The sequence below is a fragment of the Cavia porcellus genome, unplaced genomic scaffold, assembly GCF_034190915.1.
Source record: "Cavia porcellus strain 051 isolate PalLab524CR breed Dunkin Hartley unplaced genomic scaffold, mCavPor4.1 scaffold_11, whole genome shotgun sequence".
NCBI classification, from domain to species: Eukaryota; Metazoa; Chordata; class Mammalia; order Rodentia; family Caviidae; genus Cavia; species Cavia porcellus.
The window spans coordinates 4,386,248-4,405,647 of record NW_026947494.1 but is presented as its reverse complement, the minus strand read 5'-3'; the positions used below and the strand labels follow the sequence as shown (position 1 = coordinate 4,405,647).

The 19,400-nt window shown below is 53.6% G+C and overlaps 1 protein-coding gene and 1 long non-coding RNA gene across 2 annotated transcripts in view; one reads left to right on the top strand and one right to left on the bottom strand.

Annotated features, from left to right (window-relative positions):
- Positions 1–13,697, bottom strand: part of Ube2ql1 (ubiquitin conjugating enzyme E2 Q family like 1) — a 36,268-nt gene extending 22,571 nt beyond the window's left edge. Inside the window, exon 1 of the mRNA XM_003462249.5 lies at positions 12,541–13,697. Within this exon, the coding sequence (XP_003462297.2) occupies positions 12,541–13,335 (795 nt within the window). The 5' untranslated portion in view covers positions 13,336–13,697. The remainder of the gene's footprint in view (positions 1–12,540) is intronic.
- Positions 13,698–13,995: 298 nt separating this feature from the next.
- On the top strand, positions 13,996–16,009 carry LOC134478047 (uncharacterized). The gene is made up of 2 exons (XR_010050389.1): positions 13,996–14,892; positions 15,880–16,009. It is a non-coding gene; the product is annotated as an uncharacterized LOC134478047 (long non-coding RNA).
- The last annotated feature ends 3,391 nt before the right edge of the window (positions 16,010–19,400 follow it).

The window sequence follows — 19,400 nt, the reverse complement described above, 5'->3', positions numbered from 1 at the left end:
CTCGGCAGGGCGGCCTGGGAAGCACGTGCCCCTCCCATCTGGTCGTCCACGCCACTTGGGCTCCACGTCCAACACCAGCTCATATTGTTTTGTAAACATCAAATGACCAAACAGCCTTTCACGGTAGGCTTCAGAGCAGAAATGTCAGTGTTATTTCTTGCAGCGGAGATCTGCACATTTCCTTCAAGCTTTCTGGGCTATTCAGTTTATTTTTAAATACCAAAGTGTGGAAGTTTCCACTGGATTCCATAGAGACTGTGCCTCAGGGGTCGTGGAGGGGTGCCGTGCTGTCCACATGTGGTGTGACGGGGTGACCTTGGTCTCCTAGAGTCCTCTGCCAAGCCCATCTGTCCAGCAGCGCCCCCTGGGGAAGCTGGCTCACAGCATCTTCTATACTACCCCCCCACTCCGAATTCAGCTCTGGGTCCTGCTTCGCAGGTGTCTCTCGTGGTTGGGCCCTGACCAACACCAAGCTCTGATGTCCCCGAGCATCCTTGGCTGCAGAACCATCTAACAAATGGCCTCTTGGTTAATCAGTGGTCATCTTTGCTTTTGCTCATCCGACCTATGATGCTCGGTACAGACAAGAACTATGTGAAGCGTCGATTACCAGCTGCTGCAGAGTGCACGGGGCTCACCCTGTCCAACCAGAGGAGAAGACTGAGTGCTGGGAGGGTCCTGTGGCTGCCCTGAAGGGATAGCTGGTGGCACCAGGACACCCTGCATGACCGGAGACCTCAAAACGGCCAGAGTGACAGAGGACTGGGGACCATTGGATTTCCCTTAGGAAAGGGAGCCGTGATCTCAACCAAGACATCAGATGACAGTGAAGTAATGTGTTTCACAGGAGTAAAAAAGAGGCCCAAATAAATATGAGGAAATAGTCTGAGTTGCTGGGTAGATGTGTTTGTTTCCCTACAATGATGCTAAAAGCATCACAGACACGCAGAGGTAGTCATAGCAACGCAATGTGGCTCCCAATACTGATGCAGACGCTGCTCTAGACCCCATTTGCATGTACAAGACAAAGTCTTGTCTTAAAACGGAGCTCAGGACTGAGCACTGAGCACTGAGCACTGAGCACTGAGCACTGAGCACTGAGCACAGGAGAATTCTTTGCGCATCCCAGGATCTCAGGTGTGGACATTCTAACACTGGTAAAACTCGGTGCAAACAGCACACAAACCTGGGGGACCCACCTGGCCTGCACCAGGGCCCCTGCTTGTGCGAATGTTGATTCTGTATCCCTACCCCTAGCCTTGAGGTTTGGGAGGAACTCTAGAGACGGCTGGTCCAGCTGCTGCCCAGTACAGGAAGCCCAGCCCTAAGTCCTGAGTCAACCCAAGGGTCGCTGAGGAGCCGCGAGGACAAGGTGACACCGTCCTGGCATCACTGCTCATGGGCTCTGAATCACCAGCACTGACCACCTCTAACATCACAGAAGTCCCCGCGAACTGCTCAACAGTTTCTGCAGATCAGAGAGGCTCCCCTGGACTTCAGGAGAGAAAAGGCCCGTCCTCAAAGTGCTAGGAGGCACTGTAGTCTTCACAACATTCTCTTTCTACTCTTATAAAAGTCCACGTTCATGCTGGGTGACCTGTGATAACTGCTGGACACCAAAACCTCAGCATTAAAAACCTGATGCATCAACCAGATTGTCAACCTAAAGGGGAACCTGTATTGTGGAGCACAGAGAGAATCCCAGCAGTGGTTAATTATTACCCAGGATATCTGGTGTGCAGTTAGAGGCTAGCGGGGTAAAGGTTTTAAATAATAATATTCTCCCATGTGATTTTCTAATGTAACACCAAGTTAAATTAGAAGTTCAAGAAAACCAAGTTTAACTTAAAGATAATATTAATAAAACAGGATCCAAGGTCACCCTCAGAAATCAGCTCCAGTAGATGCGAAGTGGCCTGAGAGGGAAAGACAGAGGTAGTGACCACAACGAGAGGTATCAGTTATAAAAGAAGATGAAAAAGGGGGCTGATCTTGCGTTCCTTGGGAATGTTTATAAAATTGTGGTACAAATACAGAAAAAAAACATCCAGTTGGATGTCAGTGTGGCCGTGAACACTCACTTTCATGAAGGCGGACTCCTCTGCATGGTGGATGCTACACCTAAGCGTGGTACTGGCTTGTGGCCACAATTATTTTGCTGTCTTATTTCGGTAACCATTCTGCTTCCCTAAGGTGCCCTCCTTCCTTCACACGTGTGCACATGGTTTTTGAGGGATCATGACCCCCCTGTGCAGCAGGGCTTTCCCTCCCTACCTTTCTGCTCAGGGGGTCAGGGGACAGTGGTGAAGCAAGAAGCCCTGAAATCCTTCCCAGGACAGCCCCAGCCTGTGGGCTTCCCAGGGCTCACACATTTGGGTGGAAAAGTGTCTTCATTTTCCGTGGCTTTAGTTACAACTGCAGGAGCTAAATCACAGCGGTACTAGCAATGCTTTGGCTTTGTCCCCAGTAGATTTTTTAAAATCCCATCCCACTTGTGGATGCTTGGGAGTTTCACTGACGCCGGTTACCGCTGTATTAGCAGAACTGTCGGATGCGCTTCTTAGTCTGGCTACTTCTGTGTTCACGTTTATTTCACCTTTCAGTCATCATAGTTTAAAAAGTGGTAACTGTATTAAGCCTACAGTTTCCCAGGAAATCCTGTGATTTCATCTTGTGCTCTGGAAAGCATTATTCTCTGATCTTCGGGAATAACCAATAGGAGACTCCATCCCTCTTATTAATAAAAAGGCGGATGTCAGGAGGCCCTTCCAAAGGCATTACTAACAGAATTACGCCCTAGTTCAATTCGATAGAGTCTGAGCTTGCTTTTTATTATGTTAGTTTTATTTATGAATTATGACAAAGTCTTTTAAGCTTTACGTCATTTTATAAGTTTTGGCCTTAGAGTGAGAGAGGATGGTGTTTCTTAACCTACACTGTAGAGGTGGGTCTCTACCGGGCTGGGGGTCAGTGGCTCCAGCCCTCTGGTCTCCCCACTTCACTGGGGATGATGGGCACCCCTGTCTTATTTCGGTACACATTCTGCTTCCCTAAGGGGGACCTCTGGGGGACCCCGCCCTGTTCTTCACCTTTTTTGGGAAGGAGGGGGGGTAGGGGTGGGAAATGGAAGAGGAGGGGAGAGCAAAGGAGGGGAGAGGTACAGGGGGAAGGAGAGGGGTGGAGACAGGTGGGAGGAGGCAGGATAACAGAGAGGGAGCGCCGGGGACCCCAGGGCTGCAGGCAAGACTGGAACTCGCAGGGGTCTCCTCTGCACAAAGCAAAGCTGAAGAACTTGTGATTCATATAGTACTTTAGTGACTCCTAAAGCGTAACACTATAAAATCTCACTACTCGACACCGTGTAACATTCCACTACTGGCAACTAATGTAAGCTTGTGATAATTCGTCCCCACATCCCTGATTTTTATTCCTATTTTCCCTTGGCCAGCAATCAGAGTTGAATAGGTCTGGTTGCTAACAGCCCCGGACCCCAGCACAACCTGATCCTTGCAGCAATTAACGTTTATCGTATTGATGGCCTCGAACTCCTGACTGTCCCATCACAGGAAACGACACAGGGCCACCCTGGCCTCAGATCCCACCCAGCACACACGTCAGGAGAGCTGACACAACCACTTTAACCCTCGTGTGTACAGAACACCAAGTTCCCGTCACTTCGCTAGCTCCTCATTCTGACTTTCAGAAACGCCAATCTTCAAGATCAGACAGTGGGAAGTGCCCTTACAGTATCTGTCTGGAGCTGTTTGGTGGGTTATTTTCAGAGTCTTTAAAACACCTCTCTCTTTTGTCTCTAGAAGACATAAAACAGCAGTGATTACCTTTCCCATTCAGTTTTAAAAACTTAAGACGTTCTGTCTCCCACAGTAGACACGCAAAGCTAATGGGAAATCTGGAGGAACACACTGGTCCACCTCTGCTGACGTCCCAGGGCCAGCTGTCATTTCCCATGGGCCACAGTGCCCGCCTGGCGCATGGACTGGTTCCGAGTGTGGTGGCTAAAGTGAGCTCTAGGTAGCAGCAAAGGTGCGCTCACCTGCTCCTGGGGGAACAACCGAGCTACAAGTAGTCCTTGGCTGAGGGCCACCAGAAGGGCTCACGGGAGGTGCTGTGTGTGGCTCCGCCCCGCACCTCTGTGCCCTGTGGCCTAGGACTCGAGCTCTGCCAGCCTCAGTCCCTCATCTGGAAAACGGCACTCAGCACAGCACCTGCCTCCCGGGCTGCTGCACGGACTCAGTGCAGTGACCCACCGAAGGCGCCTGCTGCACCTCCTCAACCTCAGCTACGCTGCACGAAGGGCAGGGCGAGGGCCTGGCATCAACTCAGGTAAGCGGGTATCCTTACCAGCACACCCGCTGCAGGCCACCACCAAGGGAAGGGGCGTGGTGGGGCATGTACGAACACAACCTGGAAAGATACTGCAGTGGAGGGTTCGGACGCTCACCTGGAGCACAGGGCCAGGAAGGAGCCCCAGGCAGGCCCTGGGCTGGGGCCGAGGGCCTGGGAGGTGGGGTGGGTGGTACAGGAGCAGCGACCTGCAGAGGACCAGGTGGGTGCGGCTGCAGCGAGGGCCAGGGCTGGGCGAGGCGCAGACCCCTCCTGCGCACTCTCCTGCTGCTGGGCAGCTGCTTCCCTGGCTCTGCAGCCCCTGCAGCCCCCTCGGCCACCCTGTGCCCTGACTGGACCCAAGTCTGTGCCTCTGCCGCTCTCCCAATCTGGTGTCCTTGGTCTCCCCGCTCAGCTGCTCTCCCTGCCTCACAGAATTCGAGGTCAAGGAGGGGGCCTGGAGGAAGACACAGCATCACCACGGGAGCCCCAAGGGTCACACATCACTCTGGTGTCCCAGTCACAGGGCCTGTCAGCAGTGGAGCCGAATGACCGAGTGAAGGGTGTGAGTGGCTGTGGGGACAACTGGACAGCGAAGCCGTAGGCGCTGACTCACTGGCGGGAGGCAGAGTCACAGCTGTGAGACTTTCACACGAAACCGCTTCTTGGTTGGCTCCGAGGAATGTCTGATCTTCCACGTATCAGCAGGGAATCGCGGTCAGGAGGATGGGCTAGCATTCGGGTGTCAAAATCAGGCCTTGGCCACTTTTCAAGAGTCTGATTTCTGATGATGTCCCAGAGGACCTCACTTGGCCCAAATCCGCAGTCCATACCTTTGCCACCGTCAACTGTGAGGTCTATGACAGGCAAAGCGTCTAGGCTTCCCCAGACGGTAACCAGACACAACCCCAGACACAAGCATGACCTTCTCCCTTCTTCCTTTTCTCCTTCCCCATCCCAGCTGTTTTTTCCTTTTTATCATGTTCTTTCCCTTTTACTATCACAATACCTACTGTGCATTTTGGATTTTATTACTCTTTCAGCCTTTCATTTTTTATACGAGGGAGATAATATATTTATAAATGTGAGTTTGATTTCACTTACAAGTACGGTCTCAAGTTGCCTCCACGTACCTATAAAAGCCTCAAGATTATCCTTTTTTACAGCTGAGTAACATTCCATTATGTATTTGTATGCAAGACGGGTATACTATCAATCTCTGTTCATTCATCAAAAAGAACTTTGTGCTGTCATTGTTTATTTTGTGCCTAGATCTTGTAACCCGAACAACTACTTCTAAGATAATATTTTTCAAATTCTGAGTTATTTCTATCCTTTTTTTTTCTACTTTGCTTTCTAAAATTAAAACAAACCATAAAACAAGCATGACTGAGCCACACCCCACTGCACCAAGGGAGCTCTGCCTGGCAGGTGCCATGCTGCACCTTTTGTGCTGCTGCAGCCTAGCCAGCCCCGCTCTGTGGCAAGCTCTGGAAGAGCCGTGTCAAGCACAAGTCATCCGTAGGTCTGCACAGCCTGCACTCCTGACCTCCGCAGCGGGGTCTCACCAAGGGGTGGTGAGCGAACTGTCTGGGGCACACTTTCTCTGCTGGGGACAACCCTCTATCTCAGTCGGAGTCAGTCCTGGGTGGGACAGGACCTGGGAGGCCTGACAGTGGCCTTCTTGTGAACTGGGGCTTCCAGAGGCTGAGTCAGCATGGACCTGGAGCAGGGAGAGCACCCCCGGTGGGGAGCAAGCTTGCACTGGGGGGCTGCTGGTTGAAGAAGCCGGATCCCTAGACTGTGAATGGTTCAGGATGGCACTGCAACTCCAGGTGCCCACCAGAACCACAGAGGACCTTCCCCAGTGAGCCTCTGCCAAGGGTCTCATTCTGGCCACGGAGGCAGATGTTCTGCAGGCCTGGAACTAAAATACATTACCAACGCCCTGGGGCACCCTCTCCACCACGAGGACTGAGAACCCTGGCAGAGGAGAGAGACCAGCACAGTCCCCTGGCACATCCTCACACCCCTCCACCCTATCAGCATGTCCAGGACAGCAGATTCTAGTGGTCTGGTTGAAATATATGTTCACATTTTTAAAAACTTTATTAAAGACCACATTGCTATTAATTCCCCTCAAAACCCTCCCGTCATTTGGAACACGCTCACCCCATCATTCTTGCCACTTTCTGAAGTGGGTCTGGGGTGCCCCTTCCCTGAGTGTCTTTAGTGCGCCGTCCTGCCTGCCTCTGTGTCCCCAACTGATTCAGAGCATTGGCCTCTAGGTCGAGCTGTGACTCACACACTACCACGACTGGGGGACGAGGCAGGTGGAGACACACCAAGGATTCTCCAAGCTTGTCTTTCTGTTGATTTGCACTGGGTAGCAGGACTCACTGTATTTTTTAATCACACCTCATAAAGATGCTCACAAAAGACGACTTCCAGAACTTCTTCAGAAAGTGGAGACCGTGATGTGACAGGTGTGTGTGAAGACAGGAATACTGGGACTCACGGAAACAAACCTCTTGCTGTAGTAAATTCTTAAATTTAAACCTTCACCGTACCTTTCAATCACCTCTGTATGATTTAAAGAGATCTAAAATGCACCCCAAATAAGCTACTGCCAGGCCTGAAGTTTCTGTAAACTGTTATTATTACCATGAAAGCCATCGTCACTGCTTTTTCTCTAAACTTTGCTTCCCGGGGATAAGAAAGGAGACACCCAGCTTAGGAGTCAGGCTTCCCTAAGAACTTTGCCTTGCTCTCTCATGTGGGCACATCCCTTTAAAGGACAGCCACCAACTTACCTGTCCCTTCCAAAGAAAAACAAATGCCCCATAAGTCAGAGGCCTGAGTGGCTGCACGCACATGCTGTGTGTGTAGAGCTCAGACTCGGGCCATGCTCGGCCTGAGCAAGTGGCCTCTGTTATACACTGTCCCAGGAACCTGGGACCCAGGGACCGCGAGCTCTCCCTGTTGGTGTGGGGCTATTTTTAGGATGCAGCGTCCTGTCTGTGTCCTCCAGCCTGTCCTACTTGGTGGCAGAACAAGTAGCTATTTTTTCTTCTCCCAACAGTCAGGCATATCGATAGCTGGAGCTGCAGAGTCATCGCTCCTGGTAATTATCCCTGTCCCCCTCATGCACAGGACAGAACAACACAATGACTCATAAGAACCCGAATCACTGTCTCTTCGGGTGAATCAGATGGTGGCGCCTGCTTCCTGGCCAGCACTGTTTACGTTCTGGTTCCCCCCCAGGTCCCCTCCAAATGTGTGTGCTTCTCTGCTTAAGGCTTCTGATGGCAGGTTTGCTATCCTCCCCTTGGCTTCATTTATGTCGCTTTTCAAATCAGCAACGACCTCTGGAGAAGCGAGATGGGGATCTGGTTAATTAACTCTGGCTTGTCTGGTTACCTGTTGAAAACTGTCTTCCTCTTCCAGGTTCCATGCTGAAACCCCAGCCCTTAGCACCATATACTATGACTTTCTGGAGACAGGGGCTACCAGAGGGGATCCAGTTAAGGTGAGGTCATCAGAGTGCCCCTAAGACAGGAGGACTGGTGTCCTTGTAAGAAGAGGGGATGAGGAAGGGAGACCAAGCAAAGACACAGCGGGAGGTCTAAAAGCCGAGGAAGCCAGCCGTGCCACATCCTCAGTGTGGATTTCCAGCCTCCAGAACCTCAAGAACATGAGTTTCTGTCACCTAAGCCTCCTGGTCTCTGAGACTTCATTACTGCAACTCTACCAAACCAAGAGGGTCTTCAATGCACTTGTGTCTGTTATGGGGGTACAAGCCCACAGATCTTAGAAGCCCAAAGGGCTCCTTTCTACTGCCCTGTAGTAAGATGCAGCACTTGTCTCCAGGGCCATGCCGTCTCTGGGTCTAGGACTTTGAAAGATGCTCTAAAGATAGGCTTTACTTACACGAGCATATGTGTAAGTGCGCACCAGCACTCTGCTCAGTGACATCTTGGTAGAGACCACGGTCAGTTCTGCAATGGACCTCAGTGCTGCCCTCATCCCTGAATACCGCCGAGCTCCACAACCCTTTGCTGTAGCAAGCCAAGCAGACAAGGGCTGACATCTGCCAGTTTCGTGTATCAGCGAAAGCCCAGAAACCAGTGCTGTCAGGCAAATGGAACTGGCCTGCAACTGCGCCCATCCTTAATTCAAACACTAAGACCCAGGGATGTTTCGGTGCCGTGACTTGGGGACTCCTGCTGCTGACCGGCTGTGGGCCTCTTCTGTGCAGATGGAATGATTATCACGCAGGTCACCATTAATAAGCGACGGCCAGGAAGCAGCAGGTGCCTAGGTGGCAGACAGCCCCTTCCCGACAGCTCCGCTCCTGCTGATGGGTTTTCAGAGCCCAGGAGCTCAGGAGCAGTCTGGAAAACGTGAAGCCACATTAAGGACTCGAGGCCACAGCACAAGGTTCTGCCCCTAGGCGACGAGCACGGGAAGAGCAGACCTCAGGGGACACGCAGCTCCCCGAGCGGGTCCTGGGCTCACAGGAGGATGAGCGGCTGCTGCTGCTGTCACTGTTCCCTTGTGCCCACGCCAGGCTGTGTGGTTAGTTCTGCAGGGCCAGGGGAGGGGCGAGGAGCTGGCATTCAGCTGCCATCTGGTTCCCTGCCACCCGCAATGTCCGGCTAACCAGAAAGGCGGATGCCCTGCAGCAGGGCAGGTGTGAACGCAGGGCTCCAAGGCAGGGCACAATGCAGTGGCTTTTCGGACCCTGCTGTTCACACAGCTGCAAGAGCAGGCTGCTGGATGCTCATGCCAGTTAGAGCTCCACACCTGGTGGACGCCCGGTGAGCTCAGGGCACTCTGTGCCACAGCCTGCCACACTGGTGCCCATTTGTCTAGCATTACCTCACAAAACCAGCTTTTGTAGGTTACGCTGTCAGCTAATGCAAGCACTGAGCTAGCGTTAGTTTCCTTGAGTTTCCAGACAAAAATCTTACAGCTTTTTCTTTCCTCCAGTGCTGGGGATTGAACCCAGGGCTTTGCAAATGCTAGGCAAGCACTCTACCTTGATCGGCACCTTCAGTTCTACCTTACAGTTTTGTGTGGCAAAAATCCAATGCAAGAGTTATACAGTGCGTTCTTTTGGATCAGTAAACGAGAAGGGATGCAATGATTTCCTGTAAATATACTTCCAGCATCCTCACTGGTTCCTGATAAAAGTCCGAGAGTTTCTCCTGCAGCTAGAAAACTAACAAGGGCCACCTACAGCACCTCCAGCTAATTAAAAGGCAGCACAGATACACAGGACTAGTGACTTCTGTTTCCATTTCTACAAATGCAGCATATAAAACATTTATATATCCCTTTAAAATAACCACAATTCATAATGCATCATGATACCAATTTTAACACAGGGTGGATATTCATCAGCTCAAACCCTCATGAAATGACTGAATTTTTCCTATCACGTAATAGACTTCAAATTTTTATTCTGTGTACAAAGCTGTTAAAGAAGACACTTTTATCACGTGACCTGGATGATTAAAATTGTTTTGTGGTTTCTCTGAAGGTTCAGCAGTGGTGGCCCCTTCCCCTTGGGAAGCTGATCCAAGCTCGGAATGCCTCCCTGCTTGGAGAGGCAAACAAACCTTTTCGAACTATACAGTTTAACAAAATGAACCCTAAAAAAGAAATCCCATGAACCAAGTCACATGACTGGAGTCTTAACAACTCTCTCTTTTAAAGTAATTATTGGTCTGGCAGTGCTCCTGATTCTCTCTGAATATCTAATCAGGTATTTTGATTGCTTTTCCAAAGCACATTACTTTTAACTGTGGAAATAATTTGGTAACTACCGTATGGGCACCGAGCGACCTGTGACTCACAAATTTGCCAAAAGACAAAAAGGCAGAATAAGGCTCAGGTTACTGAAACACTACCAGGTCCTTCCGGGCACAGGACCCTGAAACATTAATGACTTCATTTCTTCAGTCCTTTTCATCGCGTTTTGAATATTTTATGTGTGTCACACATCACTCTCTTTTGGAGAGCTCTATGCTGAAGCCAGTACAGAAGATACAAAGTAACTGAGCTGGTGTTTCAACAAAGTGCCCAGCTTTTGCCAGCATTTCAGATATTTAGTAGCGAGGTAGGAGGAGGTGGGTCCACTTAAGATTTTTTTTTATCAAATTAATACATGAAAGTGTCCATCACTGTTTTCAGTAACAAAGTCTCTACCTTGCCAAATGAATGCATGGCTTTTGATTTGGGAATATACACCCCAAGACCTGTTCGTTTTAATAGAAGTAAACAGGTGCCAAGGGGACTCTCACTATTTACGGCATTGATGTAAGAATGCAAACACATTATAGTTACTGAAAACATCTTTTTTTCAAAAACAACTTTCTCATTTTTCACTTGGCATATTTATTTCCCTGAATCTTCCAGAACAAATGACGTAATCTAAGATTTCTGGTAAATCTAAAATGCTATGATTCTGGGATTCTAGAAGGAAAAATTGCATTCTTCTTCCTTGACCTTTGCTGGGAAGACCAGGAGACAGGGACAGTCTACTCCGAAGAGTTCTCATTAACAACAATTTATGAAACAACCACGATACTTCGGGGACAGAGTCTTCCGCACTGTTTAACTAAGTCCTGTTTGAAAAATGGAACTGAGAGCCCTCCTGCCCCGGCCTGTATTCAGTCCCATGTGCCTTGCCCTGGAGCCAAAGTGCCAGGTGGGTGAGGAAGGGGCTGTTGACATGAGAGCCTTGCCCGCTGAGTCTTCCCTGAGCTGCCCCATCCGTCCTACTGCTGGCTCGAGAAACACGCAAAACCCGAAGCCTAGCAAGTGTGGGCTGGCAGGAATGAATGGCCTTCTCTGCTGGTGCGAGGAGGCCGCTGTTGGGAATCCCTGGACTCCACGTCCACCGAGATGGACAGAAGGAGCACCCTTTGATGAGTGTGGAGCCTCCTGCAGTGAGAGGGACTAACACAAGCAGGAGAGGAACTGATCGCCTCTCAGGAGCCGGCTGTGGAAAGACCAAACAGAGGTCACTGGACCTCCGGGTCTCTTAAAGAAAATAGGAGTTGTCCATACATCGTAAAGGCACTGGGACAGAAATGTAATCTCAGGAAGTAAGGTTTAATGTGCAGTCAGGAGAACACCGTGGAATTTGCACATGGTCATGAACACAAGGGAAGACAGAGTCACCGTGCCCCAGCCTGCAGCCAGGCAGGACTGTGTCTCCCAGGACGTGTCCACTCAGGCTCTCTGGACTCAGTCTTGGGGTTTCTTTCCCTCAGCTGCTCCCTGATGTGGCAGGTGAGAACCAACAGCGCTCAGCCTCCCTCTAGGTGTTTAGCTAAAATCTTTAGCACAGATAAGCACTCTGCCCCGGGGGAAGAGGGGACAAAAGGAAGAAACAAGGTCGGAAGAGACCAAGCCTTGGCATCCACCCAGGAGGTGACGGCCCAGGAGGGACAGGTGCTGGGGCAGGAGGGGAGGCCTGATCCCTTACACAGGGGCTCAGCCCACCCCTCCGCCTCTCTGGAGAGATTTCTCAAGAGCACCTGATGTTCACCTCACAGAAGAAGGGCAAGGGGACAGAGGGCGCACCGCAGCTGGCCCCAGAGGTCTGCAGAGGGAACCTGTGTGTGTGTGTGGGTGTGTGAATGTGAGTGTGAGTGGGTCTCACTAGGGTGGACACTTAGACCTTGGTCCACACAAAAAGTTCCCACCCTCACAGACCTCAGGGCTGGGAGTGGGCTGAGGACGCAGGGGCAGAGCAGGAGAAGAGGGACAAGCTGAGTGGGGGACTCTGGAGGGGCGGGGACGGGAAAGCTAGCGGGACCAGGGGTGCTCAGGGTGGAGGAGGTAGGGAAGAGAGGAGCCAGGGCAGAAAAGTGGGAGGAAGAGGATGCTGGGGAGAGGAGAGAAAGGGAAGGGGGAAATGAGGGAGAGAGAAAGAGAGCTGTACAGACAGACAGCAGGACAGACTGGGACGGATGCACTAGTGAGACCAGGGCCAGCACCAGAGCCAGGCTGGGATCCGGAGGACGATGAAGAATCAGGGGAGCGATAGGGCAAAGGGGCTGGCGCTCTAGCCAGAGGTCTGTGCCCCGCGGCCGCCCGCCCGCCCGCGCGTGCAGCCCAGACCCACGGAGGCCGGACAGGAAGGGCCGGCTGGGCTCTGCGCCCAGGCCCCGCGGTCCTTACCTGGCCCTTGACAAGGCTGGCGGCGAACTGGCGCATGACGGCCTCCACGGTGTAGGCGCTGGACCAGCCGCGCGGCGTGAGCAGCTCCATACAGATGGCGCCGCCGTCCAGCACGTAGCCATTCTCCAGGCGCGGGCTGAGCACCCGCATGAAGGGCGGCGAGAAGGGGAAGTTGTCGGGGAAGGTGAGGTTCAGCAGGATGAACTCGGTGTTGGTCTCCTTCATGTCCTGCCACAGCACGGAGTCCTTGTCCACCTGGTGCAGCTTCACGTTCCAGTCGAAGAGGCTCTCGTCCACCAGCTCCACGGAGATGAAGCGGTCGCTCAAGCGCGCGATGTCCTGCAGCTCCTTCATGAGACGCCGGCTGCGCACCTGCGTGCAGTGCTGCTGCCGAGCCGCGGGCACCAGGCTGCCGCCCGCCGTCGCCGTCGCCGCTGCGGCCACCGCGGGCCCGGGCCCCGCCCTGGCGCCCGCCGCCCGCTCCCGGGGGCCCCCTGCGCCCGAGGCCCCCACCGCGCCCGCGGCCCCCGGAGGCGGTGGCGGCGGCTGCTGCTTGTCGCGCGGGGCCAGCTCCGCTGCGCGCTTGCCCTTGCCCTTGCCGGGCCCGGGACTCGCGTCGCCCGCGCCCCCGGGGTGCGGCGCCTGCTTGTGGCCGCCGCTCTTGGCGCCGCCTTTGCCGCGCAACGACGCGCTCTGCGGGGCGCCGCCGCCGCGGTGGTTGTGGTGGTGCTTGGGGTCCTCGGTGTCCCGGTTGTGCAGGCGGATGAGCCCGATCTTGCGGAGCAGCGTGGCCATCTTAGGCGCGGGCCGGCGCGAGGCTGCCCCGGGCTCCCGTCCCCGTGGCGCGCGGGCCGGCGGCAGCGACCCGCGAGTCCTCAGCGCGCGCAGCGAGGGCCGCCCCCGGCGCCGGTGTCCGTGGCGCAGCGGCGCAGACGGCTCGGGCGCTGGCGGGGGGCGGCGTCGCCGCGGTCCCAGCACTGGCCGCGCCGGCAGGGAGACTGCGCGCGGTGGAGAGGCGGGCGCAGCCCCGGTCCTCGGTGTCCGCGATGCTTTGTGCACGGCCGCAGCGGGGTCGGGCCGGGACGCGCAGAGCCGGCGCCCGGAGCAGCGAGGGGCCGCGGGCTCGCGCGGTGCGCGCCTGCCGGGCCGGGCCGTGCCGTGCCGCCGGCTAGCGCGGGGCCCGGACCGCTGCCGCTCGCGTCGCCGCCGCTGCGCCTGCTGACATTGCAGAGGCGGCGGCTCCGTCTGAGCCGAGAGCGGCGCGGAGGGAGCGGCACGCGGGCCGCGAGGGGGAGGGGTGCGGGGCGGAGCTGCCGGCTGCCAGCGCCGAGCCGCCCCCGCTCCCGGCTCCCGCGGCGACCTGCGCTCGGCCGCTGGGGGGCGGCAGTGGCGCGCACCCGGCTGGCTTCGCTCAGAGGCTTGGTGGACAGAGGAGAGGAGGGGAGGGGAGGAAGGGCAAGGGAGGGAGAGAGTGGGCAAGGGCTGGGGCAGGATCCGCGTGGCGCGCTAATGGGAATCTGCGGGGTGCCGCATTCTTGCACCCCGGAGCCTGGCTCGTGTGGCCCCCAGTCCGAGTCTCAGACCCCATATAACCCATTTAGAACAATCCGGAGGGGGAAGGTGCACAGCGACCTGTTTATCGATTCCCTTGGATCCCTTTCGCCTGGGTCCCTGCGCAGCAGTTTGGTTGCTGGGGCACTTGGAAAAGGACCGATCCAAAAATCAGGGCTGGGCAAGAAACGCGGAGCCCCTCTTTCTCCACCCGAAAAAGGACTCTAGGGAGGCAAGAGGCTCCCCTGTACATCCTCCCAAGGCAGCACCGCGGAGTCCCGGAGGTCCGAGGAGGGGTCTCCGGGGCAGGGACTGCCGAGCAAGTCAGGGACTCATTTCCCAGTGGCCGCTGCAGAGAGGCGCATCCCTGGCCCAATTGGAAGGGGTTGGGGTGTGCCCAGCAGGGTCCCTGCAAGTGCAGCTCAGGTTCTTGGCTGATCTGCGGGCAGGAGAGGGGCTGGGTTCCATCTTCAGACCCTCAGCTCACTGAAACTCAGGTTTTTAATCTAGCGAAATTTCAAACAAAAACACTCTGGGAACCTCAGGAGCAGCGGTGGCACCCAAGAGCCCGTGCGTGTTCCGGTGTGTATGCGCGAAGCTCTGTGCGCCTTGCCCGCGTCACCCGAGGCTGGAGGGTGTAGCCCTGTGGCGCAGGAGTCTGGTGCCCATTGCTTTGGTGATCTGGCTTGAACTCCGGAATCCTCTTGTTTCTCTGCAGGGTGTGTTCATCCCGAGTGCCAACATGTTGTCTCTGGGTTCTTTTTACTTTCCTCGAATCATTAGACATTCGAATTGTGAAAAGTAAGTGCAGGGCACGCTGGAGACACAGGCCTGAGGTTCCATTTTTTGGGGATGCATAACAGGAGTCTGCGCTGAGTTTATGGAGCACGAGAGGGTGGGTGCCCACCTGGTGCAAAGGGAGCCTGCAGTACGCCTGTCATCCCAGCACAGGGCAGGCTGAGGCAGGAGGATCCTTTCCAGTACCAGGCTAGGGCTTCGTAGTGAGTTCAAGGCCAGCCTGGATTACATAATGAGACCCTGGCTCAAAGATAAAAACAAAGCAAAGCAAAGCAAAACAAAACAGAAAAAGAAATGCTCAAGAGGACAGGTGGCCCAGGACAACCAGGCTGCGGTGCAACAGATTAAAGGTCTGTTTGTCCTGCTCTCAGTTTGTTTTGCTCGTGGACTATTCTGTCCAGCTCTGTTTCTTGGTGAGATGGGGTGAGGATGATGCCCTGAGTTCACTTCTGTAAAGGGCGGACAGCGAAGGAGGAAGCAGATTCGGTGGAAACTCCCCCAGGTTTTTATCAGACCCATTATGTTGGTAAAGAAACCAAGCTTTGAAGAGGCCCAGCAGCTGGCCCGGTGCAGCCATGCACACCCACATTCATCAGTGACCCTGGGCCCCAGCACCTCTTCCTCCGATGCCCTCCTGGTTGCTTCTGAGTCTCAGGCCCAGGAAGAGAGAAAACCCTGCCCAGTGGGTGAGCACTGGGTTGGAGCCCACCGGGTGGACCAGGCCTCAGGGCCTCTGGGCAGCAGGGATGATGCAACAGGCCCTCTGGAACAGAAATGGTGCTGGGTGTGGCTTGGGACAGGTCAGCAGGGGCAGACAGCTGCCTCTGAGTGCTATATTTCTGTGTGAATCTCTTGTGTGTCCCCCAAAGGTTCTTGTGTAAATCATGAGGCTCCTACCATGGCGAAGTTACCAGGCCCCCCTGGTAGGAGCTCATGACTGTCCCCTCCCTCACCTCCAGCTTCTGTATTCTTTGTGATCTCTTCTTCCAGGTCCTCCCACCAGGAGGCTGCTTGTGAGGTGATGTAGCCTACAGGCCCCGATAGAGATGGTGCCAGGCCATTTGGACTTTCAGCTTCTCAAACTGAGCCAAATAAACCTCTTTTCTTCACAAGTCTCCAAGCCTTGTGTATTTTATTATTGCCACAGAACACAGACTAACACAGCAACCCAGGAACTTGTTCAAGAGTGAAAAGCTCATGGCTAATACTTTTGCTGGGCCAAGAGGTCCACTGAGGACTGACCTGAAGGGGACTGTGGCCGTCTCATGGCCTCTCTGTTTCCCCTATAGAATCGCAAATCAGCTTAAGAGGGAAAAGGCTAAGACAATTAGACCTAATCCACTTGAGAGTATGTTATACGGCAACAATAGAGGATTACATCGCAAAAATGGAAGTATCTGTGATCTATGTAATTTTAAGAGAAAATTCAAGAAATCAGATTCTCTACACTATAGCTCAGTTGTGCAGATTATGGAACACGTAGGAGAAAGGCCAGGGTGAGACTCTGAATTCTGTTGGAGCAGGGAAATATTCTCTGCTCTGCCCAGATATTTGCTTTAGTGACTAGATGGTAAGGCCAGGTAGGCCCAGGGCTCTGCATGGATTGCCACCTGGCCTCCTGCTCTAGAAGATTCCAGAAAGTCCTGTCTCTCCAGAAGAGTGAGCAGACCGTACCTATCCAGTCTGGCAGTGGGGCAGGGTACACTTTGTTATAGTTACTTGATTTTTCAAAAGTCTGGGAAAGAATGTGTTGTAGTCATAGTGAAAATGATTGTAACCAAATTTTAAAAAAAACATTGCATTAAGGTGAAATGTACAACACTGGGTGGGTTGAACAGAGGGCACTGTGCTAAATGAGATAATCTTCAAGGACAACTGGGGGTCTCAGCTAGGACGGGGTAGGGAAGACCAATGAGTAGGGCATTGCAGCCAGAGCCTGATCCCATCTGATAGGGGAGGAAGCCAGGGAGGGAAAGACAGGAAAAGGGACGAAGGAGGCTGGTCACCACCTAGGCAGCTTCTCCTGTGCTCGGTCAACCCATGGCCCCCGGGGCTGCCCTCTGCGGCCTGCCTCCGCAGACACAGCTCAGATTTGGCTGCTTATTCTTTGTCTCACTGGACTCCCTTCCGGGTCTTTGACACCTCCGATTCCCCCACAAAGCCCAATCTCATGAGGTCAGCAAGACCTGAACTGTACTGCCTCTGAGGCCCGGTGCAGGTGTGGACATGTCGTCCATTCTCCTGGACTAAGATGTCAGGGTGACTATGGATGCTGACAGCCATGCCCGATGCAGGGTCACAGGACCAAGTGCGCCATTCCCTCCTCTTCCACAGAGCCTGCGTCTGGGCCGCATTAGGCCACTGTGCCGCTTTGCATACTGTGGCCTGCTTTGCCTTTCTGTATCTACTGCTGCTCTAGAGATGGGAAACTGAGGCACGGAGGGACAGGAAGCTGGGCCTAATCACATGGCAAGCACTGGGCCGAGGCAGGGTGGCAGCCCACAGCTTTGGCCCCAGCGCGCGCCTGCATCCCTGGCTCCGTGAGTGAGGTGGGGTCCCAGGGCAGAAGTTTCCCCCTCCTCTAACTGCCCAGCTGACGGCTGCTGTGTAGCTGAGACGGTGAAGCACTTGGGGTTGGCAAGGAATTATCGCCATCCACGTCTCTCTTTAAAATGTACTTTCCAAAGGCGCAGGCAGACAAAGGTCACCCCAGGTACCCACGCTGGCTGCTCCTTCCACAGTGGCCAAGCGTGGTGGCTGGTGCTTGTTCTCCAGGGCTCTCTTCTCTGTGTGCACCTCTTTTTGGCCACCACGGTACCGCTCCTGGTGGGACCAAGAGGCCCCTGCTCTGCACTCACCTCTGTTGTCCCATTTCCCATGGGTGCTAGCTTGGTGACCCGGCTTGGTGTCAAGGTATTTCTCTTGTCCCCTCTGCCTCTGACCCCGCCCCTGGTTTGGAGCCCTGGGTGCCAGTCCAGTCAAGAACATGGGATACGTTAGGTGTTTCAACAGAAGAGGTTTAGTCCAGGGAATCAGTTCCTCCAATGCTGAGTGTTCCAGGACCCAAGGAGCAAGGAAACCCTGCCAGAGCCGGTGAAAAAGGAGATTTAGCTGCGAACTTCCCAAAGCAAAGGCCACGCCTGGTGTCACACGGGCACCGCTGCAGAGGGCTGGTGCCCTGGCTGCTAGGGCCCGCATGGCCACCCATCTCTGGCTGTGATGTTGCCAGCTCCTCTGTTGACCCCTGACCTCCAGCAGACAGGAGGTTGCATCGGGGGCGCGGGCTCTCCATGGGCCACCTTAGTGATGAAGTGACTTCTCACAGGTTCTCTTCTCAGCCTTTGGGCAAAGCAGCTGAGCGCAGGGCCTGGTGACTGGGAAGAGAGATTTTTCTCTGGCATTTGAAAGAGCTCTTGCATGAGGAGATGAGTCATGCGTTTCTTTCTGAAGAAGAAACCGCCTGGTCCTGAAGAGATTTCTAGAGATAATAATCTCATTTTTTCTGTCCTTTTCATCTTTGCTTGAGGCACAGACAGCTCCTTTCTGGTAGTGGGGAAGTATGAAGTGACAGCTGAGACTGGCAAGGTGGTGTCTCTATTCAACGTCCCTCAAACATCGAGGCTAAATATAGGCGGGCATAGTAGTGTGAGAAAGGGAACTGGGTTCCGTCCCCAGCCCGCGGAGGGGCGCGGAGGGAAGCAGTATAATTAGTGGAAATATTCTGTGTATATTCCGCATTTTCCAAACATCAGAGTGTGGTGGCGTCTTTGGAGTCTATTTTTGCTGTTTACCAGCAGAGCATGACAGCAAATGTCTTAGTGCTCCCCTGTCAGCTTTGAAAAAGGTAATTAAGTTCTCCAACTTTGGAACTCAGAAACAATATCCAATTTCAAACCATTTTAAGTGAAGGATTAACTCACACACAGTGAAGTGCCGAGACAAAATTTTTGGCTGTATTAGAGATCGAACCTATGGCACCAGCATTTCATTACAGCCCAGCTGCTTTTTGTGTTTATTTTGATACAAAGACTTGATAAATCAATACGTAGTACAGGGTGGACTCAAACTGTCAATCCTCCTGCCTCAGCCTCCTAACAGGGAGTGGCTGGGATAGCAGGTGTGAGCTACCATGCCTGGCTTGCACAGATCTTTACTTGGTGGGTTTTGAAAAATATGTGGGACCACGTGATCTACACCCCAGTCAGGCATCAAATACTGACATCATTCTAGAATGTTCTTTTTGGGAAAGCCTGCCTGGACTTCTCCACTGGAGGCAGGCCGTTTTGATTTCTGCCACCACAAATTCATTCTTCGGTTTTGTCTATATCGCACAAATGGAATAATACAGTATGTAGTTTTTAATATCTAGCTCCCATCAATTAATAGAAAATCCATATGTAGGTTCACGGTGAGCTTGGGTCATGTCGTGTGTGGGAAGTTTGTTTTGCACAGGTCAATAGCATTCTAGGTATGGACACACTACAGCCTGTTCATCTGTCACCTGTGAAGGA